We start from the raw sequence: 21876 nt of genomic DNA, 5'->3' as shown, positions 1-21876 counted from the left end.
TCCCATATGTACACCTTCAAAGACAAAAATATGACGATATAATTCAAGTATAAATATGTAAATAACACAAGCCGCTAAGCATATTATATAGTTAGTGTATAACTTGTACCACATAGAGACGTCCTGCTCTAGTCGTTTTTGCTGCTGCTCCTGTTCAACTGCAGCCTCTGGGTCTGATTCCGGATCATAGATGTATGGCTGTATCTGATTAAAAGCCATATTTTTATTTTGAATAAAGTTTTTTTCCCGCTGTTAGGGATGACACAGCTTTACGACGCACTCGACTCAACACAATAGCAGCACACGTCATTATTTAGCTCCGCTCACACGATACGCCCTCACCCGCTCAGCTTTTTTCGGAAAGACTCAGAACAGCGCATCTTTCTTATATAATTATAAAAAAAATAAAGACTTTTCGGAGATATGCAGGATGCAATGCTACTCTATAGGTACTCAAGATTGACATGACACTGACTGAAACTGAGTGTTTCACCCCCCCTTTAATCTAAACCCAATGAAACTGGGCCAAAATGCAACTACAATGTACCAGCATGTTCATGTAAAAATGAAAAGTAAATTGGATGAATTAGTTAAAGGAACACAGACTTTTTGGGATTTCTAACTCTTTTTTCCAACTGACAATTGCAAATTTTGCCAGAATTGCAAGATATAAATAACACACAATACTCTTTTGTTTTACTTAGTGGCGGAAACAATTAATGTATGTTAACAAAATATGAGTGGGCCTCTGGTTTCACTGGTCAACAAACAACATGCAAGTTGATTTCAATAATTTTTTTTATTACAATGCTATTCAGTATTTCATGGAAACAAACTATAATGGAAGTAGAAAATATAAAATATAATGTATCAATTAAAAAGTATAAATGAAGACGGAAAGACAAAACAACAAAGAACAATTAAGTAAAATTAAATTCAAATGTTGGGTGACAGCTATCTAAAAGTAATGCTCTAGCACCATAGCTCTAGCTGTTAGAAAAACAACACACAGCTGAAACAAATTTCCAAAGCAGGATTTACTAACAAAACTAAAGCCGGATAGAATAACATTTTATTGCAAACCACACCAATTGTCCAATTTTGAGAAGAGTTGAGTCTTTTCTTAACAGATGGTTCATCAAGGAGGTGTTATATTAGGTTGGGATGTTCCCAGGGGAGTTTGAGCTTTAGCGTGTATCTTCTTGTGCTTATTCAAAACAGCGGAAGAATAAAATCTCTTCCCACAGATGAAGCAGTGGTAAGGTTTCTCTCCCGTATGGATTCTTCTATGGTTTTCCATGCCAATTAAAAGAGTAAATCTCTTGTCACAGTGAGAGCACTTGAAAGGTTTTTTTCCAGTATGCGTTATTTGGTGAGTTGCTAAGTAATCCCGTCGACTGAAACTCTTTCCACAAATGTTGCATTGAAATGGTTTTTCTCCCGTGTGCACTCTCTGGTGATCTTTAAAACGACAAAGATCAGCATATCTTTTTCCACACGTAGAGCAGAGGTACGGTTTCTTTCCAGTGTGCGTGTTTTCGTGAGATATTAGCGCTTTTTTATCACGATAATTTCTATCACAAAATGAGCATTGATGGGGTCTTTCATCAGTGTGTGTTTGACGATGTTGCTTTAAAGATTCTAACTGCGTAAAGGTTTTTTCACATTCGCTGCACTGATACGGCCTCTCATTGGTGTGTGAACGCACGTGTTTCTTCAGATGTGATGAGTGGTAGAAACTCTTCTCACACTGAGGACACTTATATGGCTTCTCTCCCGTGTGTATTCTCATATGAATATCACGATTTGATTTGGTACTGAAATTCTTTTTACATTCACTGCAGGAGAAAGACGTTTTGTCACCTTTCAGAACATCAGAAGAACAAGAATCTGCTTCACAGTGAAAGTCCTTTTGTTTGTGCATTTTTGAATGATTGGTCCTCTCTTGTGCAGTAGAAAAGGTCATCCCACATCTAGAGGAGTAGAGTTTCGGTTGTGTGTGATTTTTCTCATGTCTTGCTAAAAATCCCTGTGTGCTGAATGTCTTCCCACAGGTGCTGCAGGAAAGACTCTGAGATGCCATTTGCTCTTTTGCTGTAGAGGCCGTTTCTCCATCAGAAGATGAACCGTTGTTTGCATCTAAAATGAACAAGATGGTTACAAAATATAAGTTGACTTACAAGTACACTATTTGCAAATAATAAAAACAAGAACCAACTTTCTGTATTATATAAAGGACATCAATCATGAATCACATCACTTCTGCAAATGTCTCTATTTTTCAGACCTGCCATCTTCTCAAACATCTCACACAAACTGATCTCAAATTTAGACCACATCACCACAACCAGTGACTGATTTTCCTGACAGAGGCCATTATAAATTAAAATCAATCTTGACCTGCATCCTAAGCATGATTTCACTATGAAGTCACTACACCAGAAACACTGTTAGCAGCCTGAAATCTATTAATTTTACAGGAGAAAATATTATTGTTTAAAAAGCAAAGTGTTGAAGCACATCTGAAACCTCCCTTGTAATGAAAAGGTTCATGAACTGCGGGTGTAATTATAATGTTAATATGATTTTAACATCAAAAAATTGGTCAATTTAGGAAAAAAAAAGAATTTTTATTTTCATAAGACTACAGTGTAAACGCCCACTGCTGTGATTGACTAACATCCTTTATATTAAAGAGTTGATTACTCACTAGAAAACTTAGCACGTTTTTAATATTACAGCTCTCAAGGTTACAATAATAATAATAATAATAATAATAATAATAATAATAATAATACATTTTATTTGTAACACACTTTATATTGAACTTTTATTTTATTTTATTTATTTTATCTGATCATAAAAAGTGTAAACAGCATTATATTCAGATTGTGACACGAAAGGCTGCAGTGATTAAACAATGTAGCCGATCACAGAGCACACGAATGAAGTGATCTTGTCATTGAAACTCGATTTCTGCACACTAACAAATGCTTTCATTGTAACTAACAGCGCACACACAATGCAAATAACAAATGTATTGACTATAATGAGACTTTTGGCAAGAGTATCGAACACGCATTTGATAGAAGCTACAGTGATCCAAAAGGAGAATTCTTTAATTGTTTGTTTTTTATAAATAATTAATCTTTGGCGGATGGACTCAACGTTCTGATCGCTTTTGTGGATTTTCTTCACACAAATCAAATGTTTGGCCTCGGAACACTTGGAGTATTTGTACTTTCTGAATAAATTGTGCCTGCAGTCGTATCTGCCTGTTATCCTGTTTTTTTATAATACACAAATGTGTAGGTTTGGGGAAGCGTTTGAGTTACTCGTTCAAAATGTGTCTGAATATGTGTGTCCCCGCAAGGTAAATGGATTTATAAACATACTAAATTATGTTTTTTTGAAAATGTAAAAATTCAGAATGTTTCTTGTGATGGGTAGGTTTAGGGGCTGTGTGTGTGTGTGATGGGTAGGTTTAGGGGCTGTGTGTGTGTGATGGGTAGGGGCAGTGTAGGGGGGGTAGAAAGAAACAGCGTTGATAAACACGCTAAAAAGCGATTATGCGTCTTTATAGCACGCCAAAACGGCATACGAATTGGCGTGTCATACATACGGCATTTCATGAGACCAGTCTGCTCATATAGTGAAATAATATTCCTTTCTTGATCTAGGCGTGTGCAGGTGTGTGTTTGTGTGTCTGTGTGTGTGTGTGTGTGTGTGTGTTTGTGTGTGTGTGTGTGTGTGAGCGTACCGATCAGGCGGGCCATGTGATACAAAAATAATATGGCAATCAATCGTGGGTGGATGAAAAATAAATCATTGTGTTTGTTTGATAAAGATGTTTACGAGCCCTGATGAGGAGAATCATTCCAGTTGCTGCTTTCAAAACAATCCCTCCCTCATGTGAACTGAACTGAAAGGGGAGCTGAAGCTCATTAAATATGCAAATCTTCTCCAATCCTAGCCATGAGTGTTTACTTCCAAGTCTCCAGTACGGCACACCCATCAAAACCCAGCGTTCAGGAGATAGCCTCAAAACCAGTGTAGAAAATAGCCTATTTCTTATAAGTTATGAGGTTTTGAATGTCAAAAACACACAAATGTCATTAGTTGACCTCAGACAGTATAAAAACAAAACAAAACAAAAACAGTTCATGCCACCTTTAAAGGAAGAAACATACCTGAAGGAACAATTTCAGAGTGTGCCTGTTGATGTTTCTTTAAAGCTTCTAAACGCATGAAGGTTTTCCCACATTCGCTGCACTGATACGGCCTCTCATTGGTGTGTAAACGAATGTGTCTCTTCAGATGGGATGAGTGGTAGAAAGTCTTCTCACACTGAGGACACTTATATGGCTTCTCTCCCGTGTGTATTCTCATATGAATATCACGATTTGATTTGGTATGGAAATTCTTTTTACATTCACTACAGGAGAAAGTCTTTTTGTCACCTTTCAGAACATCGGAAGAACAAGAATCTGCTTCACAGTGAAAGTCCTTTTGTTTGTGCATTTTTGAATGATGGCTCCTCTCTTGTGCAGTAGAAAAGGTCATCCCACATCTAGAGGAGTAGAGTTTCGGTTCTGTGTGTTTTTTCTCATGTCTTGCTAAAATTCCCTGTGAGCTGAATGTCTTCCCACAGGTGCTGCAGGAAAGACTCTGAGATGCCATTTGCTCTTTTTCTGTAGAGGCCGTTTCTTCATCAGAAGATGAACCGTTGTTTGCATCTAAAATGAACAAGATAGTTACAAAATATAACTTGAATATAATATAATATATTATCAATATAATATTGAACCGCTTTGTATGGCATTCACGGTTCAATACACGCTGGTGAATTGCGTTTTTTCATTTAATTAATTATTTCCATTTCCCTCCATTTGAAATATTCCTCTCAGTTTATTTCTGCTCTTTTTGAGTGTGCCTGTGAGTCTACGCGCTGATATGAGCAAATATCCAATCATATCATATGCACTAAAGTTAGGGGGTGTTTACCCGCATTTTAAAGCCTTGCCGGTTAAACATTTTACACGCAAATGAAATGTTTAACTGGCAAGGCACGGACTGTTCAGTGCATGCACTGTTTTGCATTGAGCGCGCGCACTAAACGTCTGTCAAACACACGTGATTACTGGACAGTCTTACTGCACTAACACTGTCAAATAAACACAAGGTTAACATATAAAGACAGTTGGTTATATCTAAAGTAAAAGTGCTTGCGTCTATATATATATATATATATATATATATATATATATATATATATATATATATATATATATAAGGACAAGCGGTTCACTAGGCTGCCAATTGAAGACCTGCTAACATCTCATATATATATATATATATATAAACACAAGGTTAACATATAAAGACAGTTGGTTATATCTAAAGTAAAAGTGCTTGCGTCTAATATATATATATATATATATATATATATATATATATATATATATATATATATATATATATATATATATATATATATATATATATATATATATATATTTAAGGACAAGCGGTTCACTAGGCTGCCAATTGAAGACCTGCTCACATCTCATATATATATATATATATATATATGAGATGTGAGCAGGTCTTCAATTGGCAGCCTAGTGAACCTCTTGTCCTTAAATATATATATATATATATATATATATATATATATATATATATATATATATATAGACGCAAGCACTTTTACTTTAGATATAACCAACTGTCTTTATATGTTAACCTTGTGTTTATATATATATATATATATGAGATGTGAGCAGGTCTTCAATTGGCAGCCTAGTGAACGGCTTGTCCTTAAAGGGACAGTTAACCTCTAAAATGATGTTAATAAAAAAAGACCTTTAATACAGTAGCTTTTAATAAATGTTGTATATTGAAGACTGTGTAGTTTTAATTTAAGCTTACATTTATTCATTCAATTTCATGCTTAAATGCTACTGTACATCTCTGAGCTGCCACTGTAAATCTTTATATATTTTTATTTTATATTATACAATACACTGGGAATGTGTACAAGGGTTTTTCAGGTAAAGTTTTAAAGCAGCACTAGGTAACTTTTCAACCTTCATAATATATTTTCAAGACTCTTGTGATGATACATTGACTTACAATAGGTTGAATGACACGTCTGCCATAGCTTGACGGGGTCTGTATCGTTTTTAATCGTACTTTTAAACTTCGGGTAACCCGAGAACAAAAAGAACTACAAAATTCGACTGCTTTGCGGCATATACGTCACTTAGACCAACACCCACACTTCCTTAAATTCGGACGTGCGAGCCCAACTTTGTTCGTCGGATAATATAGTCATGTCCGAAGCAGCACAGACAAATAAGAAAGAAAACGGTTTTGTTGGAGGAAAGCAATAAGAGGAAACGAAAAAGTGATGGGATTAAAGGCAGGACGAGGATCAACATTGGACCAGCGTTTGCTCGTTGGCGTGAGCTGAAGGAGGCGTGCCCGACCGATGCTGTCATGCTTGTTACGGTGATTACCTACCACTCAAACATTGAATTGAAGTATCATATAGACATGCTGAAATATATGCCCCTGACTGTACATGGGATGAAGACATTTCACACGCGACGCCAGAAGAACACCTGCACGTTTACACGCGGAAGCATTTCAGGAAGCTTCCCAGAAGCGGCTCTCCGCGATGCTTCGCTAAATATAGGTGCCTAGTCTATTTTTGACGGACGCACGTCCAAGTCGCACCGGAAATATAAAATAAAAGTCAAAAATCCCTGTCAATTTCAAAATAAACACCCTGTGCAGACTCCCAAACGTATTGCATGTATATTGGCAATATATCCTTGGTAGGAGACGAGAAATGGACGTCGGACAGGCAAATCACATTGTCTCACGCATCTAGTCGCTCCGCTTCTGATATGCTCCCGGTGTGAGTTAGCACTGCGTGGAGGACGGAATAAAACCTTGTCGCAGCCGTAATGCGGCGCACACATGTTCAGTGTAAATTAGGGATGTCAATTTTCACAAATTCCCATGATCGATCGTCGTTTAAATTAACGATCAATTAATCGTTAACCATAATACTGAAATATGCGTCTACATCAGTAGCTTATAGCCGATAGCATGACAGTAGGCCTATTTGCAATGCTGCTCAAAACGCCATGTTCTTCACCAAATGAATGAGAAGGATTTTTTTTTTTTCTAAACAAAGGGCTATGGGATTGCAAAATTAGTCGATGTTATTTATAATTTAATTAAATTACTTATTTAATAACCAAATATAACATGTAATACAACACGAACGCCGCCTCAGATCTGTTATTCAGAATTTGTGGACGCACTTGCAAGAGCAACGTGCTGAAACGTCACCTAAACCCAGTTAATTCAAAACGATTTATTAAAATATTGTTTTCATTAATGTTATGTAATGTGACAGTCCCAATCATAGTTATTATTAGTCGTGCGTTGCTGTTTGAACAGCGCGAGCTGAAGCCGATGCGCTGAATCAACACTGGTAAGTTACACTGAAACTTTGCTAGCACGTTATTTAACTCAACAAAAAGCTTCCTATATGAGATTAATCAGATTTATATAAAGTTAACAAAATAATACAAATTATATATCTTCACAAAATGATTCGAATGGACAAGTGAACTTGAATTGAGTTGCTGATATTCATATTCAGAATGGGAGACGCCTACACGCGCTCTTCCTGGAACAACGCTCTGAACACGGCACCTAAACCCAATGACTTTACAACCATTTATTAAAATAGTGTTCTCATTTCTGTTATATAATATGACTGTCCCAATCATCATTATTATGCATTGCTCTGTATGCGCTAAAGCCGAAGCACTGAATGAAAACCGGTAGCCATCACTGACTGAAGCCATTTGTTAGTGCGTTTTATTTCGCTGAAAGAAACGCATCCTATATGATTGATCACATATATAACGTCACAAAATAAATGTAATATTACAAATTACTTCAGCACAATCTGATGCAAATGCACAAGTGAACTTGAACTAAGTTACATGCGCGAGTCAGAATGCGTGACTCATGTTGTGCATGCGCTCTTCCTGGATCAACGCAATGAAACACACGGCAAATAAACCCAAATAATTAACAATCACAATGTTTTATTACAATAATGTTCTCATTAATGTTGTGTAATATGAGTCCCAATCATAGTCATTATTAGTGCTATTGGAGCTGCACGCTGAAGCTGATCACCGCCACGCTTTTACTACCGCTCACCTCTAACGTTAATTATTAACCAAATGCATCCTTATGAGATAAATCAGCTAAAGATAGGCCTGCACAAAAACACAATATTACAACTTACATTTGCACAAAACAAAAGGCTGCGAATGCACATGCAAGCTTGCAGTCATGATGAAGGTGTAACTCCAGCAGTAAAATTGTTCCAAATAGAACTCGGGCACGCTCGCATAATTTGTCCTCCCGTTTCCTCACGCACGCGCATGACCCTGCTTAATCGATGATCGATAAGTCTTATCGATCAAATGTCTTATCGACAATTAATCGATCATCGATTAATCGTTGACATCCCTAGTGTAAATGAGGGGTTAGTGCTGCACCAACCAGCTTTTATGAAATTATTTGGCCTGTAAATAATTTTACAACCCGCCCCGCACCCGCGACCATTAAATAGACATACGGGGTCCGCGGGTTATGAGACGACACGCGCATCACTAGTTCAGGGCTATCAGGGTTGTCATGTCAACAAATGCAGGCGCGATGGCATCCCCTGTAGGATGACAGAGCTTACGACAGTAGTTGAGGACATTATTTTTTCCCAACTGTAGGGGGACCCCGAGAGCAAAAGTTACCCAGTGCTGCTTTAAGTTAAAGTAAAGGTTTTCAAATCTTTTAAGTAAAAATAAAGAAAGAGTATTGCAATAAAAACTTTTTATCCTTAACTTTTTCTGTTCCTGTCGCCTAAGAATAGAATAGCAAAAAAAAACAGACCGAACCGAAAAACCGTGCTTAAAAACCGAGGTATGTATTGAACCGTGGACTAACTGTATTGTTGCATCCCTAATTCAGATATCTTAAAATAGAATTGTGACTAGTCGAAAATGAATTAGAGATAGCTCCAATTACCTTTGCGTATGTGTGACACATCTACTAAAGATATCTATGACATCATTACATACATCTTAAATGGAGTTTTGACTAGTCAAATATTGTATTTAGAGATATCTCGAATCAGATTTCTTACTAGTGCAGCTATAATATTTATTACATAGTTTTTGTTATTTTTGGACCAAAATGTATTTGATGCTTCAAGAGATTCTAATTAACCAACTGATGTCACATATGGACTACTTTGATGATGTTTTTATTACCTTTCTCGACATGGACAGTATAGTGTGCATACTCATGAAGGAAGAGAAAAGCTCTCGGACTAAATATAAAATATCTTAAACTGTGTTACGAAGATGAACGGAGGTCTTAGGGGTGTGGAACGACATCAGGGTGAGTCATTAATGAAAAATTATTTTTTTCCGTGAACTAACTCTTTAATATGACAGCAGAACATTGCATCTTTTTAAAATCATAAAATCATCTTTTTTTGTGTTGAAGCATATCTGAAACCTCCTTTGAACTGAAAGCGAATTAAAAAGTTAGTCATTTAACTTGAGATGTAAAACTATCTTAACACAAACTGACATGAGTCAAAAGTCATGAAAAGATAAAACAATAAAGGAAGAAACATACCTGAGGGAACAAAATCATCATCACTGTCACCATCATCACTATTACTCCTATCGTCATCATCACCATCATCATCATCCTCACCATCATCAGCACCACCATCATCATCATCATCACCACCATCATCATCATCATCACCATCATCCCTCCTATTGTCATCATTCTGTTCCCCTTCAACTGTTGTTTCTTCTTTTATATCTATTAGGTTCATGCAGGGAAAAAAATCTATTTGATTAACTGGTGGGAAAATATCCTCACCATCACATCCCTACACAACAGCAGATTTGACAAAGAGCAGTATGATTCAGATATCTTAAAATAGAATTGTGACTAGTCGAAAATGAATTAGAGATATCTCCGATTACCTTTGCGTATGTGTGACATCTACTGAAGATATCTATGACATCATTACATACATCTTAAATGGAGTTTTGACTAGTCAAAATGTATTTAGAGATATCTCGAATCAGATTTCTTACTAGTGCAGCTATAATATTTAGATATTTCAATATCTCTAAATATCATTTTGACTAGTAAAATTATAATTATGACTCGTCAAAATACATTTATGACTATCCAAAATACATCTATGGATAGTCAAACCAGTTTTATATGCTAAAATGGCTTGCGATACATGAAGTGACTTTCAGAGCAGCTCTGGAAATGATGGACATATGCGTTTATGTCCTCGTATGAGACGGAAACACGCGATTGTCACACACAATTATATGTGTGTTTGGTGAATAAACTGCGAGTCAGTGCCATTCATCACACAAACGCGCAGGACACTCAGGATTCGTAAATAGTATTTTTGCTGTTTAATATTCGCAGACACTAGTCTACATCACTAGATGCGTTCTCAATGTCAGGTACCGAAATTATTCGGATCGCATGTCAAACTGCTGAAATCGCGTGTCAAACTGCTGAAATCGCGTGACTTTGGAGATGACAATGCTGAAGTCATAGTTTTTGTTATTTTTGGACCACAATGTATTTGATGCTTCAAGAGATTCTAATTAACCAACTGATGTCACATATGGACTACTTTGATGATGTTTTTATTACCTTTCTCCGACATGGACAGTATAGTGTGCATACAATCATGAAGAAAGAGAAAAGCTCTGACTAAATATAAAATATCTTAAACTGTGTTACGATGATGAACGGAGGTCTTACGGGTGTGGAACGACATCAGGGTGAGTCATTAATTAAATTAATTTCATTTTTCCAACAGCAGAACATTGCATCTTTTGAAAATCATAAAGTCATCTTTTTTTGTGTTGAAGCATATCTGAAACCTCCTTTGAACTGAAAGCGAATTAAAAAGTTAGTCATTTAACTTGAGATGTACAACTATCTTAATAACACAAACTGACATGAGTCAAAAGTCATGAAAAGATACAACAATAAAGGAAGAAACATACCTGAGGGAACAAAATCATCACCAACACCATCACCATCACCCCTGTTGTCATCCTTCTGTTCCCCTTCAACTGTTATTTCTTCTTTTATATCTATTGGGTTCATGCAGGGAAAAAAATAAACAACAGTAAAAGAAAGAAACATACCTGAAGGTATAAAATCATCTTCATTAATATTTTTATCATCTTTACCTTGATCATCTTTACGGTAATCATTCCCGTCTGCTTGAGCTGTTATTTCTTGTTTTAAGTTTATTGCAAGCATGCAGTCCACCAGTCTCACTGAACACATCTTCAATGGCATCTGCAGGAACTGCTGTTCTCCATCATTGCGCACTGAACCCAGAGACTCCGTGAAGCTGTGGAGAGTGGGCGCGGATCCATCCTGCAGCCCCGGATCGCTTTCACTCACACTCTCTTGAGTGTTTGTGGGGTTTGGGTCAGTGTAACAGAGCAAAGTAAGGCTAAGCTCTGAGTCTTGTGTGTCTCTGGATCTCTGTTCAGAGTGCTGCTGCAGTGTGGGTTCATCTATGCAGGTCCAGGCTGAGTCCTGAGATTCTGTGGAGGTCCCATCAGTCAGACACACTGACACATATGGACAGGCAACCTTCCCCACATCCTGAGAGACAGAAAAGATAAAAGCTTGAACCCCTGTTACAATATTGATAGAATTAAAGGGTTAGTTCACCCAAAAGCAAAAAAGAAAGAAAGAAAAAAGCCCATGATTTACTCAAAGTACCCTCAAGTAATTCCATTGCTAGGAATATGACATTCTTCTTTCAGACGAATACAATAAGAATTGTGTTAAAAAAATGTTCTGGCTCTTCCAAGCATTAGCAGTCAAAAGGAAATTCTGTTTTGAAGTCCATAAAAGGGCATCCATTTCCTTTAGAAATCTGTTTCTCTTACTTGACAAATACATTTTTGGGAATTTCTACAAGTAACATTTGAAAGTGGTAGAGAAGTCTAGATAATATATTCATTCGTATACTCTCCACCTAACCTAGAAAAGTTGTATATCTTTGTAGATGCATTTAATAAATTTAGGGTAATTTGCTTCAAATAGATCTTGTAATGCTGGGGGGGTTCACTGAATAGTGTCCAAACACAGAAATAAATTTTTTGAGTTGAGGTATTGTTGAGTGGGGGTTTGATAAATAAAGTAGGACATCATCTGCATATAGCAAGATTTTATGCTTCTCTCCTCCTATGACAATGCCTTTTATAACATCACTTTCTCTTATGAGCTGGGCTAGGCACTCTATGCTTATGGCAAATAATAATGGGAACAGTGAACAGCCACGTCTACAATCTTGCTCCTATTTGACTGCCCACTCTGGTTGAAGCTTGTGGATTAGAGTACAGAGTTTGTATCCATTTTAGACAGTTAGCTCCGAAATTAAATCTCTTCCAAGATATGAAACAGGAACTGCCATGACACTCGATCAAATGCTTTATATGGATCCAATGAAATAATTGCTGTCTCTTGCCTTTTAATTATTAAGTAATTAACTATATTTAATAATCTACGTATAGTCACCATAATACCTCTCCTTTAATAAAACCAGTTTGGTCTGGATTTATAATATTGGTGATTACTTGATTTAATCATTGAGATAATATGGTTGTCAATATATCAATAAAGTAATGGGTCTATACGATTGACATAACGTTAGGTCCTTTCCTTCCTTATGTACGTATAACAACTACTGTTGCATTATTCCATGAGGGGGCCAAGGTACCAGTCTTCAGTGCCGCATGATATGCATTTAGTAATAATGGGGATATAACTTCTCTGAATGTTTTATAAAATTCATTTAAATAACCATCCGGACCCGGGGTCTCATTTATAAAACTTCACGTAGATTTCATCCTAAAATTGTACGTACGTACAAAAGCTAGATTTTGCGTACGCACAAAAAAATTCTGATTTATAAAACCATGAAGCCAGAAGCTGTGCAAAAATCCCTTTATAAATCACAGCCAGCAGCAAATTGTGCGCATGTGCTTCTCCAACCTGTCTCCCCCCCGAAATCACTATATATGGAGCTTACAACGCCTAGTTTTTCTATGCATGACCTCTTCTGTATCTCATTTGCATGCATAATCCCATCCATGTGACACCATGTTTAACACTGTCAAAGGTAAAAGACATTAAAAAATATTACATACGGACTATAAATGCTATTTGTGCCTTACACATTACATTGCTGAATATCATTCAATATCATTTTTATGTTTTAGAAGAAAATCAAAATATCCATAAAAACATAAATAAATACCGTATTTTCCGGACTATAAGTCGCACTTTTTTTCATAGTTTGGCTGGTCCTGCGACTTATAGTCAGGTGCGACTTATATATCAAATTTAGTTCATACTGACTGACAAGAATAAACATATAGCCGCGAGAATGCGCTCTATGCTGCTCCTGTAGCCTAATATTTACTTATAGACAACAACTTAGAAAGACTGAACACAAACAAAATGCCCCCATAAAGAAAACCTTATTCTGCAAAACACAAACAGCATGTTGTAAAATATGCAGCGGAGAACGAGTCTCACAGCGTTCGTCTCGCGCGGCTGCGCCTCTCCCGGCAGAGAGTTCAAGCCTCTGTGGACTCGTTCCTTCAGCTCTGGCCATCTTGCTTACAGTCCGCAAGTAGATTTCTTTTTCCTCTTCATCACAGTTAAAGTAACCTATGCTTTCGCCAGTCCCTTACAAGTTTCTCACTCACTTCAAACTTTATTTCTTCTGCTCGGGTTATGCAGTGAAGCGGGCACGAGCGAGTGCACGCGAGCAGGTGCTCGCATGCGCGCGCGGGTGCTCGCGTGCTCGCATGCGCGTGGCTCCAGCTCTGCCCTAATGCGACTTATAGTCCAGTGCGACTTATATATGTTTTTTTCCGCGTCATGACGCATTTTTTGACTGATGCGACTTATACTCCGGAGCGACTTATAGTCCGGAAAATACTAGTGTCATTTTAGGCTAATAAAAAATATTTTGTTCATTTTAAACATTTCAAATCAAATAAAATTCATGCAGTTTTGCTGAAAATGTCCCTAGATGAAAACTCGGATATAACGTATGAAATGGAGTGTAAATTAAATGTCATTAATTAATTCTTATCTCACATTTATTTTCTACAAACTAACTTCAGTTTACGACCTCACCATCTGTGTCGCCAAATCCCTTTGTCTCCAGAATGTGCGTACACACAGCTCAAAGTTTGCTTAAAGGTTCACACATTCTCCCATCAAGTCTGTTTCTTATAGATCACAAACTTTGCGTGGGAACTGGTGTACGTACGTTTCCATCCCTGTTTTGTGCGCATGCACGCTTTATAAATGAGTCCCTCAAAAATAGGCAATGGGCTTAGACTGGTTAGCTGGCACAGCTGTGTTCTGATTCGCTAACCGCTTAGTTCACGTGTTCGTTGACCGGTAAGTTATCACGGGCTGTGGGTGGGTGCCAGCATTATAACACTGACAGGGAGTTGGAGTCTGCTGGATTTACGACACAAGATCATCCACTTCACCTGATGTATGTTGTGACATTACGTGTGGGAAAAGGGTTGAAAATGGTTGTGTTAGTTAATCTGTAAAGTTATCACGGGCTGTGCTATATGCTTAAAGTTACATCACTGAAGGAGATTGCTGGATTAACAACACAAGATCATCCACTTATCCAGATATAGGGTGAATTCAAGGTGATTGGGACACTTTTTGGCATTAAGATGACTTGGGAAAAGTATCCTTCACCCTGAATTCATCATTTGTGACATTACGTGAGGGAACAGGGTAGAAAATGATTGTGTTAGTTAATCCGTAAAGTTATCACGGGCTGTGGGCCACCGTTATATGTGTAAACACTGACGGAGATGGGGCCTGCTGGATTTACACCACAAGATCATCCACTTCCAGGGTATATGCAGGAATCCTGAAGTTAATTTCAATACCTTTTTAAGACTTTTTAAAGGCCTTCTCAAAATATTTTAAGACCTCATCGCACTTCAAGTTCTAATCTGCAACAAACCTTTAATAAACAGTTGTAGTCGAATGTAGACTTAAAATCTCTATCGTAGGCCAATTTTGTATTTTTTATATTGCATATCTGTTTCGCAACGTATGGAGGGCGACATTACCTAACTGCGCATTTCGCAAAATACATGACGTCACCTGTAGACCGGGATGAAAATTAACTTTTTTCAAAGTCTACCACTCAATGTTTTTACCAGCTACTTTTTTGTTTTTAACTGACAATGTGTAACTGCATGTGAAAATTAATACTACAAGCTCTACAATACTTAAGCAGTTTATTTAATCTCAAGTCTCAATGAAATACTGACATTTTCACGATGATTTGTGGTCTTTTATGGCTTCCAGTTTTATGGTTTTTAGTCCCATGAATGAAACTATTCATTCTGGCATCTTTGAAGCGTGTTGACAACATACTGAGTAGAACATTGTCAGAATGGGCACCAAAATCAAAATTCTTGGCCGAAACCAAAAAAGAAGAAACCAAAGCCGAAAACCGAAAAATAAAATTCAAACTAAGATGTTTAACCCGACCTCACTCATGTGTACATTAAATAATAATGTACATGCCTACTGGCCTGCAGAAAGGTACAGAAATTGAATAAAGTAATCAAATGTAAAATAACTGCATATTTAACTGTTTAAATGAAAGATTAATCCTTATTAAACTTACAAAAGCTATTCAATCAAGAGCATTGTTTAATGTCAAACTAAATATAAGGACATCACTCAGGCAGACCTGATGCAGGGATATGCTCGCCTTTCTCGACTGTGCATACTATACAGTTCACTTAAGGCATATTCAGACTATGTCTGCTAGGATACTCATCAAGATGGACATGTTGACATACTTCTTGTGTGAGTTTGTCCGTGTAAGCGCAAGACTTGAAAGAGAACTCAATATTTGCACGCTGTGAGACGAGCACGCGCTCTCGGATGATGCAGTGTCAGATCTTCTCTCAGCGCGCGAGTCTCACAGCGCGTCTTCACGCGAGTGATGACGGAGAAAACGACTGGTTATATGCGCACATACGGTAGCACTCGCATGCATTGAACAAAGTTTAAAGAGGTGAAACAGCTCGGTAGGTGAAGCGAGTTTACCCGCCACAACTCAAAATCAGCCGCATTTGGCTGGTGGTGGTGCGAATGTCCATCTCTGGCGCGCGCGCTCCGAGCCGATCTCAGACTGAGCACCCCGTTGTTTTCTTAACACTTATGGGGATGAAAATAAATATATTCATAAATACTTTTTGGAGTCAAACTCTTTTGACAAAGCTTGAACAAAATACTTTCAAAATGTAAGACTTTATAAAGCCGTGATATGACTTTTAAAGACTTTATAAGGGTCTTAATTTTCCCAAAATTGATTTATCACCTTTTAAGACTTTTCAAGACCCCGCGGATACCCTGACTTCTCCTGATGTGTGACATTTTTGTGATTGTGTATTGTAATTTGAAGTGTACGAAACCTAAAATAAACATTAAAAGACTCAGTCAGTCAGTCTCTCACTCACTCACGCACTCAGTCTCTGTCTCAGTGCCAGATCAAAGGCATTTTACATTTTGCAGGTTGTGGCCCGTAAACAGCTTCTGCTTTTAAAGTTGGAACTGCTCCATCTTTCAGGAAATGCCGTTGTGCGAATCCTTCAATGAACTTCATTGAACTGATGATTGTGAGCTTTCCTCCGTAAAATTTTGCAGGGTGAGATTTGGGTAATAATTATGAGGGGCCGAGTTAAAAATACATTTAAACCAACTCCCCATCCCTAGGAAGGATGAACAAAGTGTACCTGCAATCTGGATGAAAATAACAGCGTTTCGTCGGCACTGCACAACTGACGGCACTCCCGCTTATTATTACACAGCAATAAAATATGGCCCCCTTATTTAATATACTCAGAGGAGGAGTTTTTATTAATATTGAGGCTGGTGATGTTAGCTACCAAGGAGGAAAAGGCTGTAGCTCCCTACCGACCGTTAGCTGTAGTTCTTAGTAATTGATTTCTTTAAAAGCAAATATCTCCCATTCCTTTAAACTTTGAGCATTGTAACTTTGCAGATGTTGTTTATGCTCAAACCGCAACACTAGCTAAAGTTAGAAAAGTGAAATCGTGTTTTACCACCCCTTTAAAGAAATACAATTATTTAGCAAGGATGTGTTAAAAGTAGTATACATTTACGTTGTTAGAAAATATTTCTATTTTGAATAAATACAGTTTGTTATTACTCATCAATAATAATTTAAAATCTATTTCTAACATGAATTATAACAGCGTATCAAATGATTTCGGTAGGATCATGTGACAAAGACTGGAGTAATGGCTGATGAAAATGCAGCTTTGATCACAGGAATAAATATTTTGGAGTATATAAAAATGGAAAACACCCATAATAAATTGCAAAAATTATATAAACAATAAGTACAATTGTACATATTCTGTAATTGACTTTGAATCAATTTGAGAAGTCTATTTAACAATTAGAAGCACGATTTTACATAGCCATTAAGGTAAATGAATGTTGAATGTGTATACCTCTTCATGGAGATTGCCTCCTCTCTCCCTCAGCTTTGCCTCCAGTAATGCCACCTCTTTCTTCAGCTGAGAGATTTCTGTGAAGAAATCATCAATATCCAGCATGGACAGATCAGTTCCTACTGATTTACAGCAGGACTGAGAGTCACAGATCGGATCTCCATCAGCTCTCATCAACATCTGACGTTACACACAAAAACATCCATCATTCAAACACGTTATGTACTCACACTCAACAATCTTATATGAGAGCAAACAGTTTCTGAGGATAAATAAACATAAATGCGGTTGTGTTGTGTTGAATTGCATTTTGTAGTTCCTGAGAAGAAATCTTCTTGGAGGTTGTGATATACACGGCCTTTTAGCCAGATTTCTACTTATTTATCCTGATACTGTTGATGAAATGACACCAGCGAGAAGGCCGTATGTTAGTAAACGTTCATTCCAATTAATACACCAACGAGATTGAACATTAAACATCAAATACGGCTTAAATCATGTAATATATTGAATACACACGATTGTTTGTGTAAATGCTTCAAACCGAGACGTCAGGCTCCTTCTTTATCGCTTTCACCGTCGGGCTACAGAGCTGCATACCGCCACCTGCAGCACTGGAGTGAGAAAATACCTATGGAAAATACTGGAGACATGATAGACATGCCCGTTTCGAAGATCCAAGGTCCAGAATTTAAGCCCGTATTTTTGTAAAGTGTTCAATTATGTAGCCTAATGGCGGCCAATAATTTAAATCCAGGCCTCTGTATTTTTTCTATGTGTATGCTAATAAATGTTGTGAAATAATTGCCTAATATTATCACTGTCTGAGCTCGCTGCACTGTCTGTCATCTCTTGTCAACGTCAAAATATTTAAGATGGCATGTGATAAAGTAGAGCTCTGTGGCAGCAAATGTTTAGAGTAAAAAAAAAAAATAAATAAAAAAAAAAATTGATGTAAGAAAGTGTAACTTTTTTTAAACTTTGTTTATTTTTGTTACAGGAATTTCGGTTTTGTAGTTAAACTCATCAAATTTAAATTATGTTCATTGTGTGTCTACACAAAAATATCTGTGTAGATATTTTTCATGCAAGTTGCGTAGTGCTTTTAGCTGCTGTAAAGTGAGCCAGTTCATGCATGGCTACTAGGCTAACTCTGGGTTAGTTGTAACAGAGTCACACACACACACTTGGGTGACCAAAACGTCCTGTTTTCCCAGGACACGTCCTGTCTCGGCCCTAATAAAATAATTTTATTTTCATACAGAGGGGGCATACTTTTAATGTATTGAAATTAATAAGGAATCTTTGAGTAAACTTCGAGTATCACTTGAGCATCTCTTTGTCCGGCCAAGTGTCCTGGTTTTCTGTAATGAAAGTGGACCCACCCAACACAGTACACACACACACACACACACACACACACACACACACACACACACACACACACACACACACACACACACACACACACACACACACACACACACACACACACACACACACACACACACACACACACACACACTATATGGCCAATGCTATGACTGATAGTAACAAACATGCTTACACACACAATGTTTGTGTTCAAGTTCAATTTATTATGTTCAATTACTATGACTAGAGTGACACACACATCAGTTATACTGAAAAGTTAGTCTTAAATAAAAAGCTTTCAATATATATATATATATATATATATATATATATATATATATATATATATATATATATATATATATATATATATATATATATATATATATATATATATATATATATATATAGACTATATGACTATATACATATATATGACTAGAGTGACACACACATCAGTTATATTGAAAAGTTAGTCTTAAAACAGCACTAGGTAACTTTTCAACCTTCATAATATATTTTCGAGACTCTTGTGATGATACATCGACTTACAGTAGGTTGAATGACATCTGCCATAGCTTGATGGGGTCTGTATCATTTTTAATCGTACTTTTAAACTTCGGGTTTCGGGTAGTAACCCGAGAACAAAAAGAACTACAAAAATTCATCAAAGAATCCTGAAAAATAAAAAGTACATTAGGCCTATCATGGTTTCCACAACATTTTTAAGTAGCACAACTCTTTTCAGCATTTTTTTGATAATAATCATAAATGTTTCTTGATTATAAAATCCTCATATGAGAATGATTAGTGAAGGATCATGTGATATTAAAGTCTGGAATAATGATGATAAATTCAGCTTTTCAGTTTCCATGTAAATACACTTCCCTGTGACTTTAAGAGGCACACTATCAACCGAGTTTAGAGAAAGCTGTCTTTAGCGTCTCTGTTAACTTGCCCGCTGCCGCTCGGAGCAGGTCGACTAGGATCGGTGAGACCCAGTAAAAGTGTGGGGGACGAAAATACATTTGATTAAAAGTGCCCATCCCCTGCGTAATCTATGCCCATGCGCACGTGTGTTTGTGTGTGTGTGTGTTTGCACAGTTCATGCTTATATCCACCAGGCAGGTAGCCTAGAAATCTAGACGCACCCTAGTGGCAGCAAATCTAATCTGCCCGCCAGTGTCGTCTAGCAATCCTCAATACCCTTCTGAGCTGTAATTGCCTAACTCTTGCCAGGCCAATCACATCGTGTATAGAGTCGGTGGGCGGGGCCATAATGACGATGGCCGAGTTGCGCTTGCGTACTTCTAGTAAACACAGAAACTGGCGAACGGCGGTCTTTCGAATCAGCTTTGACCGCGACTCTGGAAGACTTGGAGTTAAGCTTTTCTCTGAGAAAAGAACAAAGAACGGCACTGAAGTCATTCTTAAAAAGGGAAGATGTGTTCGGAGTTTTGCTGACCGGATACGGCGAATGTTTAATCTATCAACAAGCTCTGTGCAGAGCTTATCCTATCGCGTGCAGAGGGAGTTTGAAAGACAACCGTTTATCCCGCCCCTCGGATTGAGCCATCAATGGTGAGTTTCCAGACCAAACATCTTGATGTGGGTCTGGCTTGTCAGGCTACCAGGCAGGCCAAGTAATACAAAAATAATATTCCAATCAATCGCGGGTGGATGAGAAATAAATCATTATTTTTGTTTGATAAAAAAATTTACGAGCCCTGTGGCTGAGAGAATCATTCCGGTTGCCGCTTTCAAAACAATGTGAACTGAACTGAACAGGGGAGCTGAAGCTCATTTAATATGCAAATCTTATCCAATCCTAGTCGTGAGCGTTTACTTCCAAGTCTCCAGTGTGGCACGCCCATCAAAATCCAGTTCAGAAGAGCTCCAATATTGAACAAGAATGAGCATTAAAATTCTGCATAGATTTCCCCCCCCCCCCTTTTTTTTTTGATGATATTCTTTGCTTTTGCCATCTTTTTCTACTAAAAACAGGGAATAAGACTTACTGAATAATTAACATTTTGGAGGCATTATAAAGACCATTAATTTCTACTTTTAACTTAAAAGACTAAACAAATATCTTGTTTCTTGGGAGTAATTAAAGCTGCAGTCCGTAACTTTTTGCGCTCTAGTGGTTAATAAACAGAACTGCATGCGTCTTGCGGATGAACATTGCAGCCAGAGCTACTTCTCTCTGTTTATGTCTATGGCGAGTCACGCAGGGACTGTGCTCCTCCGCAGTGGTACCTACCAGTCTGGCCTGAAATAGTCCCAATATAAATACTAATTATAAGTGTACCATAATGTTTCAGGGTAAGACAAAAACACGGTTTGGAAATTTTTTGCTGTCAACTTGGGTGGGCAAACCTTTTTGAGGGGACTTGCAACTGGGGAAATAGAACCATGAGCAGAAGAAAGATAATCTGGACTAAAGAACAAATCAATTTCTTCAGGTGATGGGGAGTAATATTCAAAATGGCTGCCAGGTCCTCCTTCTTCTTTCTGATCCTTGCCTTTGTCTTCTTCCATTCCTCGTATGTTTTGGGAGGCTAGTTATATTTTGTGGTTGAATTTCTCGTTTAGCTTTCTTTTCTTGATATCTGTTGATGTAACAGAGACAGCTTCTGTTACATGTTTTCTATCAAAGTGTCCGTCTTTCACCAACTCAATTTCACTATTATAAACTTATTTACTTTCTCCTTCAATCCCTAAGGATCTCCTCCTACCCGGCTTCATCCTTTGCTAACCTTTCCCGGTACCT

At 37.4% G+C, this 21876-nt stretch overlaps 1 protein-coding gene across 1 annotated transcript; it reads right to left on the bottom strand.

Annotated features, from left to right (window-relative positions):
- Positions 1-780: 780 nt before the first annotated feature.
- Positions 781-18385, bottom strand: LOC137038576 (zinc finger protein 665-like). Its single transcript, XM_067413256.1, has 7 exons — positions 18249-18385; positions 17730-17909; positions 11352-11778; positions 11163-11252; positions 9742-9936; positions 4191-4736; positions 781-2139 (listed from the first exon to the last, which is right to left on the bottom strand). The coding sequence occupies exons 2-7, from the start codon at positions 17907-17909 to the stop codon at positions 1139-1141; spliced, it is 2439 nt and encodes an 812-aa protein (XP_067269357.1). The 5' UTR covers positions 18249-18385; the 3' UTR covers positions 781-1138.
- Between the last annotated feature and the right edge of the window lie 3491 nt (positions 18386-21876).

This window comes from Pseudorasbora parva, chromosome 13 (genome assembly GCF_024679245.1).
Source record: "Pseudorasbora parva isolate DD20220531a chromosome 13, ASM2467924v1, whole genome shotgun sequence".
NCBI classification, from domain to species: domain Eukaryota; kingdom Metazoa; phylum Chordata; class Actinopteri; order Cypriniformes; family Gobionidae; genus Pseudorasbora; species Pseudorasbora parva.
The sequence above is the reverse complement of the archived record's forward strand: the minus strand, read 5'-3'. Positions and strand labels throughout refer to the sequence as shown.